Genomic DNA, 16,375 nt, shown 5'->3' with positions numbered 1-16,375 from the left:
TGAGGGTAGCTAGAACTGCTAGTATAGTGCACTGCTTCTGAAGCGATAGTGAAGCGATGACTTTAAAGCTAGTAAGTAGAGATGGGTATTGCTCATCCATTCCAACAACTGTGGGCCTATCTTATTTCTCAGCCTTGGGGAATAACCTTGAGAGGAGATCCTTCTCAAGGGGAAGGTATGTCCACAAGCTCTGGGAAGGGGCATGTTAGGAGACCCCACCATTTTACTCATGATGTAATTCTGATATTTCCTTCTGGGGTTCATGAAGCAAGAGGGTGTTGTGGACACTACGGGAGTTTCAGACAGGTTTGTAGCTCTTCTGCAGGCTTTCATGTGCGCTTTTTTTTTACTTTAATCCAGTTATTCTAACAGCTCCCTTGGAGTCCTATGGATATAAGAACACAGATCTGAAATGATATGACAAAGGGGAAAAGATTATCCTCACAGTCAGCCAGCTGCTGGAACAATAGAAGCAGAGGAAACACCAGTTAATTCAGTTAATTAATTTGATTGAGATATTTGTGTTTATTTGCTCTTTTAAATTTATTTTTAATGTAATTATAGGGGAGCAAGGTGACAGGTGAGCTCAGCTTTAGCCTTAAGCTCAGCAGCAGCTATGGTGGACCTCACATGATGATCATTTGGGTATTGATTTAGTCAATAGACAAAGGAGGTGTTGGATTTATTTTGAAAAAAACAAAACAACTCAACAAAACCACCACAACTTAATTTGTCCAAAAAGGATGTTGATTTGGTGGAGCAGATCCAGAAAGCAGGAGAGAAAAGGGAGTCAGTTTTTGGAAGTAAATGGGTGTCCTCACTAGACATTGAGTGCTCTGGAAATGTCCTGTTGGCTCAGTGGGATAAATGGGTTCAGGTCTGTGGTGGGGCATGAGCGAGTTTCCTGTGGGGGGTGGTTGTGTGACTGCGCGTCCTTGTTTGGGCTGTGACTGTAACAGCTGAAGCAATGAGTTGTGAGTTCAGTGTCGTGTCTTCATAGCCCTGCAGTGTGGGCATAGAATGAGGGTTACTCCTCACACCCTTCCAGTACATCAGAAATGTGTTTTCTTATAGGTCACCTTACCCCCTTTACCTGCAGTTACCAAGTAACTCCCCCCATGCTCAATAGGCTCTTAGATGTAAAATCCTCTCCTGATGGCAGAGGTGGGAAGCAGAGTGGGACTGTGCCTACGGCTGCTGCCACAGCTGAGGACAGGGTTAGGCCTGGTGAGACAAGCCGGCTCTTTGTAGGGGACTGGAAACCACGGCAAAAGCTGAGGATACAGCTGCTCTTTCCGACGCTGTCACAGCACTGACAAGAGTCGCAGCCATAGACCTCTTTACCAGGTATTTTGAGACCTGACAACTGTTGCAGCTTCGGGCTGTTCCCAAATGCTGCTTCCCGTGCTAAGTGCTTGCAGCAATTGCAGAGTCAGACCTGGGATATGGTGAATGTTTTAAGGTGCAGGTGAATCCATTTGGGTTTATTACCTTAGGGAAATGTCCTGGATTTGGAAGTTGCCCACTATCAAAGGCCTGAAGTTTTAGGCTGTACTGTGCAGAGTATATGGCTTATAGCTACAAAATCCACTGATTATCCATGGTATGACCTGTCAGCAGAGAATTCAGTCTGTCTGTGTTTTCCAGCTCACTGAATTTTGCATCATGAATCCATGTGTTCTAGGAAGTGCCCACAGGATGCTCCAGCACTTGTAGTGCAGTTTTATGGAATGGTAAGTAAAAATATAAAGTCATCTATGGAAGGAGACAGCTACCACCCTTTGGTGGTACCTACCACTAAGGTTGTCAGGGATGGTGGAATTTAGTAAACAGCTCTCTGCTGGTCATAGAGCCCACTGGCATCTTCAAGGGTTTGCTGGGAAGAGAGGTGGGATGTAACAGGCTCTGCTAATAAAACCCATTGTTGAGCTGTCTTACATTCAGACTAGAGAAAAGCTTAGTTGGCTCTGGTTCATATAAATTGTAGACAGAAACAAAAAAAGAAAGCCTTTTGCTTCTCAGGGTGGAAAGCAAGAGTAACTTAGTACTTGTATTGCTGCTACTTGTGAGGGCATATCAAGTGCAAAGTCAGTCCCTTGCTTTAATGACTTGTTTGTTAAAAAAAAAATAATTCATGTGACTCAAGGAAGGGTATTTAGGTATTAAGGAGAAGAGGCCAGGGTCTTTCAGCAAAATAGTGTTTCTGTTTGGGAGTACTGACATTGCTGGGTGAAACTGATCAGGTTGGGATTTGAAAGCATAGAAAAACCAGTGCTAGCCTACCTCTGTTGTGTCTCCCTTTTCCCCAGCACTGCCATGCTGTCTGGCACAGAGAGTGATGCTCACCCGGGTCTCTGTAATTCCCCATTAGTTATCCCCATCTGGTTTTCCCCACTTGTCCACAGGCCAGCAGGAGAGTCATGTGCTGGAGGGGCATGCAGTTTCTTTTAAGGTGGGGTTGTTGGCTTGCTGTGTGCAGGTTTGAGTGGAATTTGATTGTTGGACTCATTAACATACAGATGTCTGTCATTAGAAAAGGAGAAGGAAGAGAGGAAAGAGCAGCTTTTGGCTTAGGTCGTGCCCTTGACAAGGCGGCGCTGTGTCTGTGATGAGCGAGCAAGCTGGGCACAGAGGAACTGTGACTCTGATGGCACCGCTGAGGTCCCCAAGTGGGCACCGTCCCTCATCCCGCCGCGCCAGCAGTAAAAGTGAGCGAGCCACCGTTGCTACATTTAACACTTGTACATTTTTATTTAGTTAATCAGCCATTGTACACATTGCAGCTATGTATTGTTAGTGTTGTATCTTTTTAATTTTTAACTAATACATGCCCTCATAGATATATTCAATTAGTGTTATCACCATGGGAACAAGATGCTGATTCGTCAACTTAAAATTCACTTCTTCTCACAGTATTCAAGTTCTCTGATAACACAGCAAAAAATCAAAATAAGAGGTGAATAACCATTATGCTGTTACACAGAACATCATCTGCACCGCAAATAACACAACAGAAATGCATTTCTTGAGAGCCCCATCCTTGAAGACCCTCCTGTGCTGTCTCAGACAGTCAGGAAGCCACGATGCGCTGTGAGATGTTTCATTGGGGTCTCATTCGATTTGGCTGCCAAAACACTTTTTTCTTTTCTTGCCTGCCCAAAAAGTGTCAGCATGGCACCTCATGGTTCTGCCCACAGGAAGCCAGAGCTCCAGAGGTGTTTCCACGCTTTTGGCATCATTATCTTTATGAGGAAGTGCCCTTGTTCTGAGCACTGAGTGAGTCATTAAAAAAAACCAAAACCAAAGAACCCTATAATTGTAGAAGGCCAGATAAGCTTGGACAAAGGATTGCTCCTAGAGGAGAGGGTTGGTTTTACTCTGGTGCTGAGTCTACTATTTAAAAAATGAAATAACTGTTTAAAAGCATTAAGTTGGTGTGCTTGTGTGTATGCGTGTTATGTTAAAACCCTACAGAGCTCCCTCCATTAAATATTCAGGTATAGAACACCCAAAATATCAGATCCTTACGTTCCCCTTGTGGAAAATAAAAGTGCAGACATGCTAATGTGGTTTTCAGAGGGTTGGTTTAGAAATATATATATATATAATCTAGTTACATAACAAAATATGAACAGAAACCGGCTGCTGAGGATTGTGAGCACTTGTTCTTTAAAAAACACTTGATCAGAAGATAAAAACTGCTCGCTCAGTGCTAAGAGGGCCTAGAAGCTGACATGGTTCTAGGAGGGTTTGGTTTTGACCTTCAGATGCCACATGCGTGTATCGGCTAAGAGGCAATCTCGATAAAACACGGTGAATTAATTATTCTCTTTGTATAGTGGGTAAGTCTTTGTCCCATAGTTATCTACAGTGCAGTGGCCAGCAGGAAGCACCCCCAGTCTGTTGGTGAGGTCAGCTAAGCAGTGATGAAAACGGGAAACTACCGGCATTAGGATTGTGTAATACACCCCACCACAGGTCCGGATCTATAGGCTTGAATACCATATGTGAACATGCCGCAGGTAGAGCTGCTAGCAACTTGTGTACCTAGTGGGGAAGTTATTCTTTCTTTTTCTTTTGGAAACGTTTCAGTGGCTGTGCGAAGGTGTCTGCACAATTAATGGCCACAGTCAGCCGTGCTTCGTGTGAACAGCTGCCTTTTTCCTGACTTGCGCAGCCTTTGCCTAGACCAGATCTCTAAACAGGAACTCTTAGTACTCGGTAGCTCTGCAGCGCTTCCTCCTGGGTCAGTCAGCATTTGTGGTCTGCGTGGTGCCGTGCCGTGATCTGTCACCATTCCGCAGGGTCACTGCACCTCATAACCCACGATGCCAACGGGCAGTGAGTGTTCTGCGGTCTTGTGAGTTCAAATACTCTGCTATTTACAGTTTACATGTCAACTCCTTTGTACGGTGCATGTACACAGTCAGTGGAAGAGGCCTGTTGATGAAGTCTGCTTGGCAAGGGCCGTGTCAGTAAGCGAGCGCCAGAGCAAAGGGACAGGGACAAGTGGCCATGCTGACAGGGTGCCAGCATGGCTGATAAATCATCCTGCCTGAAGGATGCTATCTTTGGTCACAAATTAGCTTACAGGGTGAAAAATCATAACAGCACAAAATGCAGCATGGGATGGGAAGAAATTATTTCACTGCAGCTGCACAGGTAGGAGCGGCAGTGACGACTCTGCTACCCAGGGACGGTGACGGCTGCGTATGGGAGGGGTCACGTGGCGCTGTGCAGGGGCGGCAGCTTCTCACTTGGCCTCCTGTGTCCAGTCCTCCTGGCAGAAGTGTTTAAGAAGCTGCTGGAGGTCATGATGGAGGTCATCCCTGGGGAGTGCTTCTGGGGTGTCTTCCAGCTCTTCTATGTGAACATGTTTTCCATAGCGGTCCTTCATCACAGTCCTCTTCTGTGTGCTGGCTTTACTTAGTATTGTCCTGGAACCAAAAAAAATGAGAGACCTGACTTAGAAAGGCCACTGTTCTGGAGGTCTGAGAGAATCATGGTTTTCAGGCTTTTCCAAGGCAGAGTTACACATGCTGGAGAGAAGGCACAGCAAGGTGTGAGTATGATGCAATAGTCAACTCCTATAGATTTTTACCCTTTTTACTTTATATATTTTCTGTATACTTTACACATATGTTTGTAGCCTATTATTATAACATAGCTTCAGTATTTTCTTAGGCAGAAAGACAAAACAACTTCCAGGATCCCTATGCTACCTTGGTATTCCTTAGAAACCAAGGTTGAAATCAGATCTTTGAGACATATTTTTATCAATAAGGCTGAGTCTTCATCCAAGGAGGGGTGGATTTAGAAGGTACTAGAGCTGGGGGCATTACTTAACCTGAGTGTGCTTTTAGTTGGGGACTCTTGTCAGGTATGGTAATTTGCAAAATCAAGAAAAATTTTACATGCATCACGGAGGGTGTGCAGCCTCAGTGTTTTCCAGCTGAGGATCCCTATATAAAGGTAGCCCTGTTTACCATCCTGTGTATGCCTCTTATTTCTAGAACAAGACAGAAAGGCATCAAAGTGCATGGAGAATGGATGATGGATGGAGAGTGAAGGATGGCTGCAAGGAGAAGGAAGGGTGGATGTATGGAGCATGGATGACAATTGGAGAAAGGGTGATGAATGAAAGGAGACTGCAGAATGATGATTGGAGAGTGAGTGGATGGAGAACAGATGAGCAATGAATGTATAGATGGCTGAATGTTAATTAAAATTAGCAAATCAATAAAGACTGTAGATATGTCGTTCTGGGTGTGCATCCTCAGCATTTTCTGAGGGAAAGCGTACCTAAGGATCCTTACATAAAGGTACCCCTGTTTACCACCCTGTGTCTGCCTCTAATTTCTAGAACCAGAGAGAACGGCATGAAAGTGCATGGAGGATGCATGGATGGATGGATGGAGAGTTGCATGATAATTAGAGAGTGGCTGATGATCGGATGCATGTATGAAGACTGGATGATGAATGAATGAGGAATGGTTGCATGAAGACTTGGATGATGACTGGATAGAGGATGGATGTATGGAGAGTGGCTGATATGATAGGATGGAGGAATGGAGCCTGGATGACAGATGAATGAGGAATGGATGAACGGAGAGTGGTTGAGGAATGGAAGATGGATGTATGGAGACTAGATGATGAATATATAAGGAATGGCTGTATGGGGAGTTGGATGATTGGATGGATGTATGACAAGGTGGATGATGATAGGATGGATGCATGGAGATTTGGATGATGATTGAAATTATGGATGGAGAGTGGATGATGGATGAATGAGGAAGAGAGGATGGATGTATGGACAGCGGCTGATGATTGCAGAGGTGGGTGGTAAATGACTGAGGCACAGCTGGAATGATGCATGTATGGAGAATGATGCATGTATGGATGAGAAAGGGCTGCGGGTGGCGGTTATGTGAATGTACTGAGCGTGGATGATGAACAACTGCTAATAGAAACTTGAAAAATCAATAAATATTGTGGGTGTGTTACGATGTGCATCCTCATGCCCAGTGTTTTCCAGCTGATGAAAAGGCAAGGCAAGGCATCCTCCATGACTCTAGCCCAATTTACCAACCTTTGTCTGCCTCCTCTGTCACGGAGGAGGGCAAGGAGGAGTGTGAGGTGGAGTAGGAAGAAGAACACTAGGAGGAGCACGAAGAGTGTGAGGCAGAGGAGGAGTGCAAACAACACAGAGCATTTGAGGCAGAGGAGCAGTGCGCATACTACAAGGGGAAGTGCGGAGAGCATGTGGTGATGCGCAAAGAGGGTGAGAAGCGTAAGGGGGACTGTGAATACCACCATGGAGTGTGAATACCGCTAAGTGAGCGCAGATACCGCGTGGGATACCGCGAATACCGCTAAGTGAGAGCGAATGCTGCGAATACCGCAAGGGATACCGTGAATACCGCTAAAGTGACCGCAAATATTGCAACAGATACTGCAAATACCACGAGGGATACCGCGAATACCGCTAAGGGAGTGCAGATGTTGCGAGAGATACTGCGAATACCGCTAGTGATACCGCGAATACCGCAAAGTGAGTGCAAATACCATGAGGAATACCACTAAGTGAGCGTGGATACTGCGAGGAATGCCACGAATACCGCTAAGTGACCGCGAATGCCACAAGGTGAGCGCGAATACCGTGAGGGATATCGCGAATACAGCAAAGAGAGCGCAAATACCGTGAGGAATACCGCTAAGTGAGCGTGAATACCGCGAGGGATATCGCAAATACTGCTAAGTGAGCGTAAATTCCGTGAGGGATACTGCAAGGGGTACTGCGAGGACTACCGTGAATACCGCGAAGTGGCCATGAATACCGCGAGTGATATTGTGGATACCGCTAAGTGAGCGCGAATACCGCTAAGTGAGCGCAAATACCGCGAGGAATACTGCTAAGTGAGCGCGAATACTGCGAGGGATACCGCGAATACCGCGAGGGGGGGGGGGTACTGCGAGGAATACCGCGAATACCGCTAAGTGGGCATGAATACCGCGAGTGATATTGTGGATACCGCTAAGTGAGCGCGAATACCGCTAAGTGAGCGCGAATACCGCGAGGAATACCGTGAGGAATACCGCGAATACCGCTAAGTGGGCATGAATACCGCGAGTGATAGTGTGGATACCGCTAAGTGAGCGCGAATACCGCGAGGAATACCGCGAATACCGCTAAGTGGGCATGAATACCGCGAGTGATATTGTGGATACCGCTAAGTGAGCGCGAATACCGCGAGGAATACCGCGAGGAATACCGCGAATACCGCTAAGTGGGCATGAATACCGCGAGTGATATTGTGGATACCGCTAAGTGAGCGCGAATACCGCGAGGAATACCGCGAGGAATACCGCGAGGAATACCGCTAAGTGGGCATGAATACCGCGAGTGATATTGTGGATACCGCTAAGTGAGCGCGAATACCGCGAGGAATACCGCGAGGAATACCGCGAATACCGCTAAGTGGGCATGAATACCGCGAGTGATATTGTGGATACCGCTAAGTGAGCGCGAATACCGCGAGGAATACCGCGAGGAATACCGCGAGGAATACCGCGAATACCGCTAAGTGGGCATGAATACCGCGAGTGATATTGTGGATACCGCTAAGTGAGCGCGAATACCGCGAGGAATACCGCGAATACCGCTAAGTGGGCATGAATACCGCGAGTGATATTGTGGATACCGCTAAGTGAGCGCGAATACCGCGAGGAATACCGCGAGGAATACCGCGAATACCGCTAAGTGGGCATGAATACCGCGAGTGATATTGTGGATACCGCTAAGTGAGCGCGAATACCGCGAGGAATACCGCGAGGAATACCGCGAATACCGCTAAGTGGGCATGAATACCGCGAGTGATATTGTGGATACCGCTAAGTGAGCGCGAATACCGCGAGGAATACCGCTAAGTGGGCATGAATACCGCGAGTGATATTGTGGATACCGCGAGGAATACCGCGAATACCGCTAAGTGGGCATGAATACCGCGAGTGATATTGTGGATACCGCTAAGTGAGCGCGAATACCGCGAGGAATACCGCGAGGAATACCGCGAATACCGCTAAGTGGGCATGAATACCGCTAAGTGAGCGCGAATACCGCGAGGAATACCGCGAATACCGCTAAGTGGGCATGAATACCGCGAGTGATATTGTGGATACCGCTAAGTGAGTGCGAAAACCGCAAGGGACTGCAAATACCGCTACGGGAGCGCGAATACCGCGAGAGATATCGCGAATACCGCTAAGGGGGTGCGAATACCACTAAATGTTCATTATGCTGTCTTTGATCCATTCTCTCTCATCCAGCCATTGTTCATTCATCAAGCCCTTCCTTTATTCTCTATCATTCTTTCATCTCATTCATTCATTGTCCTTTCAGTCATTCCTCATCCATCTCTTCATTCTCCATCTTTCACTCATTTATTGTCATCCACCCATTTAAGCATTCTTCATCACTCATCCCTTTTCCAGCCATTGACCTATTGCTCTATCATTCCTCCATTTATTTAGCTGTTCATTCCTTGTCAGCCACATAGGTCATTAATTCTCCATTATCCATTCATTCACCTGTTCATTCATCACCAGCATCCCATCATTCATTTGTTCATTCATCATTCTTTTCTGTCATTCATGCCTTCATTCATCCACAATCCACTCATTCCATCTCTTCATGCCTTCTCCATCATCCACTCATTCATCCCTTCCTCCACTCTCCATCATTCAGTCATTCATTCGTCCCACCCATCCTTTTGTCCATCATCCACCCATTTATTCATGCCCCACCCATCACATATTTATCCATCATCCCTCCATTTTTCCATCATCTGTTCATTCCTGGTCATCCAGTCATTCACCATCCATCCATTAATTCTCCATTATTCATCATCCCTACATTCATTCCCTATCATCCATCCATTCTACACTTATCTATTAATTCTTCATTCATTCTTCATTTATTGATCTCTATCCATTCTCCAGCCATCCATTCATTTGCCATTCAATTAGAACTATGTTACTTTGCTAAACTTATAAAAAATAATTTGTAGAAAATAAATACCAGCCTTTGTATTAACTCCTGTACCAAGGTTGTGTGGAAAGTGTTTTATTTCAGTGTCATGTACGCCATCACTGCTGCCAGGTTAGTCAATGCTTTAGTACCACCGCAACTAAAGCTTAGCAGGCATTCACTGCAATCCACTCCTGGGACTGTGTTAATTCATTTGCAGTAACACTTCATCAGCTTGCCGAGCCAAACCTTTTAATTACTGATCCATCGTCTTTCTTGATTTCTTTCTCTACCAAAGCAGGGACTTGCACTGTCATGTGGTGACCTGTATAGCTCAAAGCCTCCAATGAAAACATAAACTTCAAATTACAACACACCCAAAACACCTGGCACTCTTCCTACCTTAGTCCTTCATATTCACACAACCCAATGCTGAGAAAATGCTGAACAGGCACCTGTAAGAAGCAACTGCATCCCTGCCTCCTGCAGACACATGACATGCAGTGTCTCCTAGAGAGCAGTTTCATTTCATCAATGATTGTACCAAAGCATGTCACAGTAGCGGCTCCAGACTTGTGGATTTACTGAGACAATACCTGGGTGCTAAGTGCTCCTTCCCAAGGCGTCTCTTTCAAATTTTACCAGATAGTTCTTGCCCCTTGTTTGGCCTCTGTGACAAAAAGGGGACCAGGCTGCTGGTCTGGACTCCTGGTCACAAAACCCAAGCCACATACCCACGTCACCTATTGCTGCACAGCTTTTATCTATTTATGTGTTTTTAAGTATTTATTTCAACCTCTAAGACATGCTAATAAAGGGGACAAGAGACAGGATTCAGGGGAGGAAAACATCCATTTACCCAGGGTGAAGGCTTAACTGTAGCCACTTCTACAGTTACCTCCACAGTGATAACACAGGAATGAACTTTAACTGCACTCACACCCAAGACTCCTAAGAATTTCACACAAAGCCTCCGTGATGTTTTCTTTTAGTCTCAGCAAGTGTCTTAACTAATTCTGCAATGCCAGCTTTCCCTCCACATTGTTTAAATATGCATATTTTTGTAACATTGCTGAGTATAAGAACAGAGTTATCCTCAATTTAGGACTCGCCGGTTGAGTCTGCTAGGCCACCGCTTTTGGTCCTTTCAGGAAAACAGACTTTTTCCCTGGGGTTGTGGCCACACTTGCTGTACTGCTGCAATATATAAAAGTTATTTTTACCTCTTCGAAGTCCTCTTTGGCTGACGGAAGATCAGAAGCCAGGCTGGCATCCCCCAGGTGTTTCTCCGTCCTTTCTCCGTGCACTACAGTGGTCTTTATGACCTTGCTGACTTTCCGGCCCTCCACTGGTTCGGACTGGAATTTGGAGGCACTAGAGAGAATGGCAGGTTCAGACAGGGTCACCTGCAAGGTTAGAAAGCACAAGTGAGATGGACATGAATTCCACACTTCATGATGTGCACTGGCCAAATTAACTGCTGTGTCTATGGGCTCCACAGGGTAAAGTGTAGATCTGTTAGGTTCAGCTTTCTGAAAAGAAAAATGGGGGGAGGGGGGGAAGAAAAAAGGGGGGAAAAAAGAAAAAATATAATAGAAGGAAAAAATAAAAAATGAAAAAGAGGAAAAAGGAAAAAATAAAAAAAGTAAGGTAAAAAGAAAAATAGGAAAATAGAAAAAAGGAAAACAATAAAAGAAGTAAAAAAGAAAAACAGGAAAAGGAAATGGAGAAAAAAAAGGAAAGAGAAAAGGGGGAAAAAGGAAAATAGAAAAAAAGGAAAACAGAAAAAAAAAGCAGGGAAAAAGAAAAAGGAAAAAGAGAAAAAAATAGAAAAAGAAAAAAAGGAAAAAGATGAAAAAAGGAAAACAGAAAAAAAATAGGAAGAAAAAAGGCCAATAGAAAAAAGGGGGGGGGGGGGAATCAAGATTCTTCTTTCTTGTTACTTTACTCCTAAAGAATTACTTCTGATTAGTAAATCCTGCAAGCAAAAGTATCAGTGATGTTTTTCACAATTCCAATAACTGCTTGCTGCACCTTGCTTTTGGCCCAGCACTGCTGAAAGCACACCCCCATTGCCAGCTTCTGTCCCTTCCTCACAACTCAGTTGTGCTGATCCAGTTGCCTGTAGGGCCAGACAGTGAAGTACGGCAGGAAGGCACTTACCTTTTCAGACTGTATTTATTTTTAAATACCTGGCTCCAAAACAGTTTTTGTTTAAGTCATAGATGTTTTTAGCCTCTTCAAAGCAACAATAGACCAGCAAGGTAAACTTACTGTAGCTATGTGGTTCAAGGACTGAATGGCAGAATGAGCACGCTAAGCTGCAGTGGCTAAGAACCCTGCTGGCTAAGAGCCTGCTGCTCTGTGCCACGGCAGGCAAAGCAAACCCTACCTCTGAGTGCTCACTGTCACTTTTCAGCACAACTCGCTTCACCACTTTGGAATAACCATCTCCCTCTTCCACAGTGACGGGGGCTTGCGGTGTTCCCTGCATTAGCACCTCCTCTTTTTCCGTGCCATCTGGAGCAACGTATCGCTGGATGATCTTCCGAGTGACCTGAAGGAATGGAATTTAGTCCCCAAAGATGTAGCAGTAAAATATTCCTCTTTGTTCTCTATCTAGTATTTGCTACTCAAAGGGCATTTTGTCCTGCATGAAAGAACCCGCATAGATGGTTCTGTGTTCTATTCCTCAATACCTACTCAAGAGACTCATGTGGTGTTAAAGCTCTCAAGGCACTGGCTGGCCAAAGCAAGAAGAGAATTACAGGGTTCAAGATGTGAAACTGCTCAGAAGGATGAGTGTGCATCCTTCTGTGGATGACCCGAACCTCTGCATGGCACAATTCAAGGCACAGACCTATCTGTAAGAACCTTCACGCTCGCCTCTGTGCAACGAGAGCAAGGAATGGGGCTGGGGTGGTTTATTCTACCAGGAATTCAAACAGGTTCCAGAGACAGCCTATCCAGCTGAGGGAGTGTGATGTCTTCTTAGAAGACAGAAGATGGGGTTTGCCACCGTCCCAGCTCAGCCAAGTCCTAGACCAAATCACTGAGCACCAAGTTGTCAGATAAAGAAAAGAGCACAGAAGTTCCCCTTTCACTTACAGGCTGTGCAGAATTTGTTTTTCTAAGCATGATCTGATTTTGAAGATCTAGACTCTGGGTTTATCTGACTCTTACAGACCCAGCCTTACATTGCTTTCATTAGGACAAGCAAACAAACAAACATCTCACATAAGATTGCAGTGGAGTCAGTTTTTTGGTGGGGTTTTTAAAAAAGAGATAAACAAGTTTGTTCTAAAATATTCAGATCTATGCAGAATTTTCCTTGGCTTTAAATGAAAGTTAACAAAATACTCCTGTTAGGTTGTACACTGTAACAGAACCATTTTGAGAATCTAAATTATTGTTCAAACTTTGGTGTCTCTCATGAGCTGAAATTCTCATTCCTTCCACTCTCTACTCTTCAAATCATGCCCTTTCATAGCAGAAAGTCTGTCATTTCCGTGGATGATTTTTCCTTCCTCTTACAGGAGAGGAACAAGGTAGCAAGGGGCAGAATTGACAATACCTTCTTCACCACCATGCGGCCATGTTCATCTGTGTACTGCTCTTCTGTGACTGTTTCTGGTGGCATTTCAGGCATACTATCAGCCTGTACGACAAAGAACAAAGCTGTGTGAAGCAAGGCCTTCATGTGGGTCTTCAAATAAGCCACTTCAACATCAGTTAATTGGTTACAGAATAGAAAAAAAATCAGCAATGTTAGGAAAAAAACCTATTCTGCAAATAAATCCTTAGAAAGGCATGCACAGAAAAGTGATGCCACAGCACACAGGCAAAGATAAGTTAGTTGACCTTGTTGTATACGGGGCTGACAAGTCTTCATCTTCCTCCTACTGAGGCATCTATGGAGTTTAGAGGGGGGTTAGCGGTGTTACTGTAATCCTAAGGTTTATCCAATGGAGATGCATTATTTGAGAGCATCCCTGCTTGAGGTGCAACACAAACTCAGGCTTAAGGCAGCACAGGCTCGTGCAGTCATTCAACACTCAGTACCTGAATGATTACCCGGCGCCGAATGACCCTGGTAGTGACCATCTCGTCCTCGTCTGAGCTGAGCTCCAGCCCACCTAACTCGTCTGCTAACTCCTAGGGGAAGCATGGAAACAGGATCTGTATGTGGTATTAGCAGTAGCTACAGCTTCTGTCTTCCTACACCAGCTCTGCAATTCCTACATTTTGCATATGCTTTCTGGGTTAATTACACAGAAAAATATACAAAAGTCTTTTTAATCCTCCACAGGGATAGTACAGAGTGCAGAACTCTTCAGTCAGACTGAACCATTTTGACAAGAGGACGGTGCAGCAGTAGCTGATCAGAAAGATCAGAAGCAGCTGATTACAAAGTGTAGCTTTCCTGATCAGGAAGATCAGGAAAAATTAGTAACAAGTGCTGAACTTGTCTATCCTGCATAAGGAAGAATTAAAAGTTTAAACAAACACCTCAGAAGGCAAAGAGAGGCTGAAAAGAATCCGTTGGGAAATAGCTGTAGTATAAAAACATAAAAGGGAAAATAAATAAGGGGGGGTGGTGGTACCAGCTGCTGTTGTTTCACTTCAGTAAAAGAATCAGAGGAAAAAAGCAGTACATTATTTCAAGGGCAACTGTCCTCCAGCAGCGCTTGTACTGAGTCCTGCTGTAGATACCCTTTCAATCATCTGATACATTTTAAATTCCACCTTTCCCTGAATCCCAGAGGCAAAGCTCTGAAACCGTTCATTCTAAAGGTGATACCTTTGACTACATAATAGCAAAGAGAAGGCCTTGTTTCTAATGAACACAAAGGTGAAACTATTTCTGCCTCAGTACAGCTGCACCTTCTCTGCTCTAACTTGACTTATAAAGCTAATTTCCTGCCCAAGGATGCCTTCTCCTTTTCTTCCACTTAGGACGGGCAAAGCAAGCTGTTTATTCTTAAACTTTCCTCTGCCAAGAAACTTTAATTCTCTACTGAAAGCCATATGGTTGCTCTCTTTCCTTGCTGGTGGATGTCTTCCCCTCTCTGCTGCCAGAAGTCCCTTGTCTCACACAACCCAAGACCTACCCTGTACAGTTTTTGATATCCTCTTCGCTCTCCTGTCGCTGTATCTCTTTACTGCCTGTGTGCTACATAAACACCATTCTTTCAGTACATCCTTGATATTCTGCAATGCACAGCTGCTGTCTCTTTTCCATCTCACTGACTTTAGAGACCTTTCACACCATTTCTCACGCTGCTCTGGGCTAGCCTTGCCTTTCTTTATGAGTTTTACTGTTATTACTTTGTCTGCATTACATCTGTTCCAGATTGTTTCTGCCCCTGTTACTGACGCTCTCTCAGGCAACGATGTAACTGTCACAGGCCAAAGGACAAAGAAGGGTAGAGCAGAACCAGAATTACCAGCCTACACTTTGGGATCTGGGCTTTGCTTCACTTTGAAAACCTCAAGAGAAAAGCCTTTACCTGACCTTTTAAACCACAGAGGGAAGGAAGAAAAACTCAGTGCCAGGATGCAAATTAATTACAAATATTCTTATCTTAAGGAATGAGAGAGTCATAAAAATTGATTTATTTTATCAATTACATTAAGGCAAAGTTGTTGATTTACCTTTTCTAAAGATTCCTCTTCAAAGCCCCTTCCAGACTTTTCCATCTGCTCCTCAGTGGACTCCACTATCATGAGACTAGATCTCCTTGGAGAGAGGCTTTCCTGGTGGAGCTGGGGGTCCTCAGGCTCTTGGATGATGGGGGAGTCCCCTCTCTGCACAGGGGATGGAGGCTGCGGGTGCGCTGTCGGTGCCTCTCCCTTTGCCGTGCTTGAGTGCGCAGATTTTCCGCTCGCTGCTTTTCCAGCTCCCACGGACTGCTCTGTTCCTGGAGTTGTGACACTGTGAATTACAGGTCCAAGTGAGTTACCACCGTGCAGTGCTTCCCAATTTCCAGCAATGGAACATTATGCACTGACTTCATATTCTTATGTTGTCTGTTGTTTGGCCAAGTCTAGAAATAACTGATACCCCTTGACAGGAGCTACAGGGCAGTCTGTCTGGAAATGCCACCCATCTTCCCGAGCAAATCTCCAAATGGATATCCAACCCTTCCATGCAATTCTGCAAAATCTGGTATTTATAAAGTATTTCAGAGAGCTTTGCTTTCACTTGTGCCCTCACATCTCTACATACTACCATTTATTTTTTTAGTGGGAGAGCCTGGATTGCTAGAGAAGGATGTGAGGCACCTACAACACTGAACACAAGCTGTGCAGCTGCAAAGTGGAAAAACCAACTTTCATGTAGAATTCTGGAGCTTTAGCAAACTGAGATTTAGTAGAGGTTCAGGTTTTGTTTGTAATGGTATCTTTATGGTTGAACCCTGATTCATTATTAATTGCTGATTAATCCCCAAGTTAGTTAAACCTATTATTATAAATGTTGCTATGTAACACATATATATATAGGAAATGCATCTAATTCCAGCAAATTTACATTCAATATTGTTGTATATTTCCTCTTGGAGCATGTTCCTTACATGTTCCTATTTAAATCTAGCCCAGTTTTTCCACCTAGTTCAAATTAGACCTGCAGTGTAGTGAAATTCCCTTGTCATCATTACTCTCATGTAGTGTTGGCACTATTGTCTCACAAGGATTCTCTGTTCCTCAAAGAAATTAATTTCCTGATGGAAATCCTTAGGGAGCATTGGTATTTTTGCCTAACACTGTAACAGAAGCCTTCCTAGATGGTATTTTCTGTCTCCCACACTCTCTCCCGGCAAAAGAATCCCCCTAAGTCCATTTACTGGG

At 44.6% G+C, this 16,375-nt stretch overlaps 1 protein-coding gene across 32 annotated transcripts in view; it reads right to left on the bottom strand.

Moving 5' to 3' along the window:
- Positions 1 to 2,727: 2,727 nt before the first annotated feature.
- The window catches only part of ANK2 (ankyrin 2), a 279,443-nt gene continuing 265,795 nt past the window's right edge, over positions 2,728 to 16,375 (bottom strand). For 20 of the 32 annotated variants that reach the window (XM_068188303.1, XM_068188306.1, XM_068188300.1 and 17 more), the window contains 6 exons: positions 15,182 to 15,461; positions 13,101 to 13,184; positions 11,919 to 12,083; positions 10,750 to 10,932; positions 9,776 to 9,867; positions 2,728 to 4,937 (listed from right to left, as the gene is read on the bottom strand). In XM_068188303.1, the coding sequence (XP_068044404.1) occupies positions 4,754 to 4,937; positions 9,776 to 9,867; positions 10,750 to 10,932; positions 11,919 to 12,083; positions 13,101 to 13,184; positions 15,182 to 15,461 (988 nt within the window). In that variant the 3' untranslated portion in view covers positions 2,728 to 4,753. Of the gene's footprint in view, positions 4,938 to 9,775; positions 9,868 to 10,749; positions 10,933 to 11,918; positions 12,084 to 13,100; positions 13,185 to 13,588; positions 13,682 to 15,181; positions 15,462 to 16,375 lie in introns of all 32 variants that reach the window. The other 12 variants (XM_068188282.1, XM_068188279.1, XM_068188283.1 and 9 more) reach the window with 1 other exon arrangement.

This window comes from Anomalospiza imberbis, chromosome 4 (assembly GCF_031753505.1).
Source record: "Anomalospiza imberbis isolate Cuckoo-Finch-1a 21T00152 chromosome 4, ASM3175350v1, whole genome shotgun sequence".
Classification (NCBI taxonomy): Eukaryota; Metazoa; Chordata; class Aves; order Passeriformes; family Viduidae; genus Anomalospiza; species Anomalospiza imberbis.
This window is presented reverse-complemented; position numbering and strand designations above follow the sequence as displayed.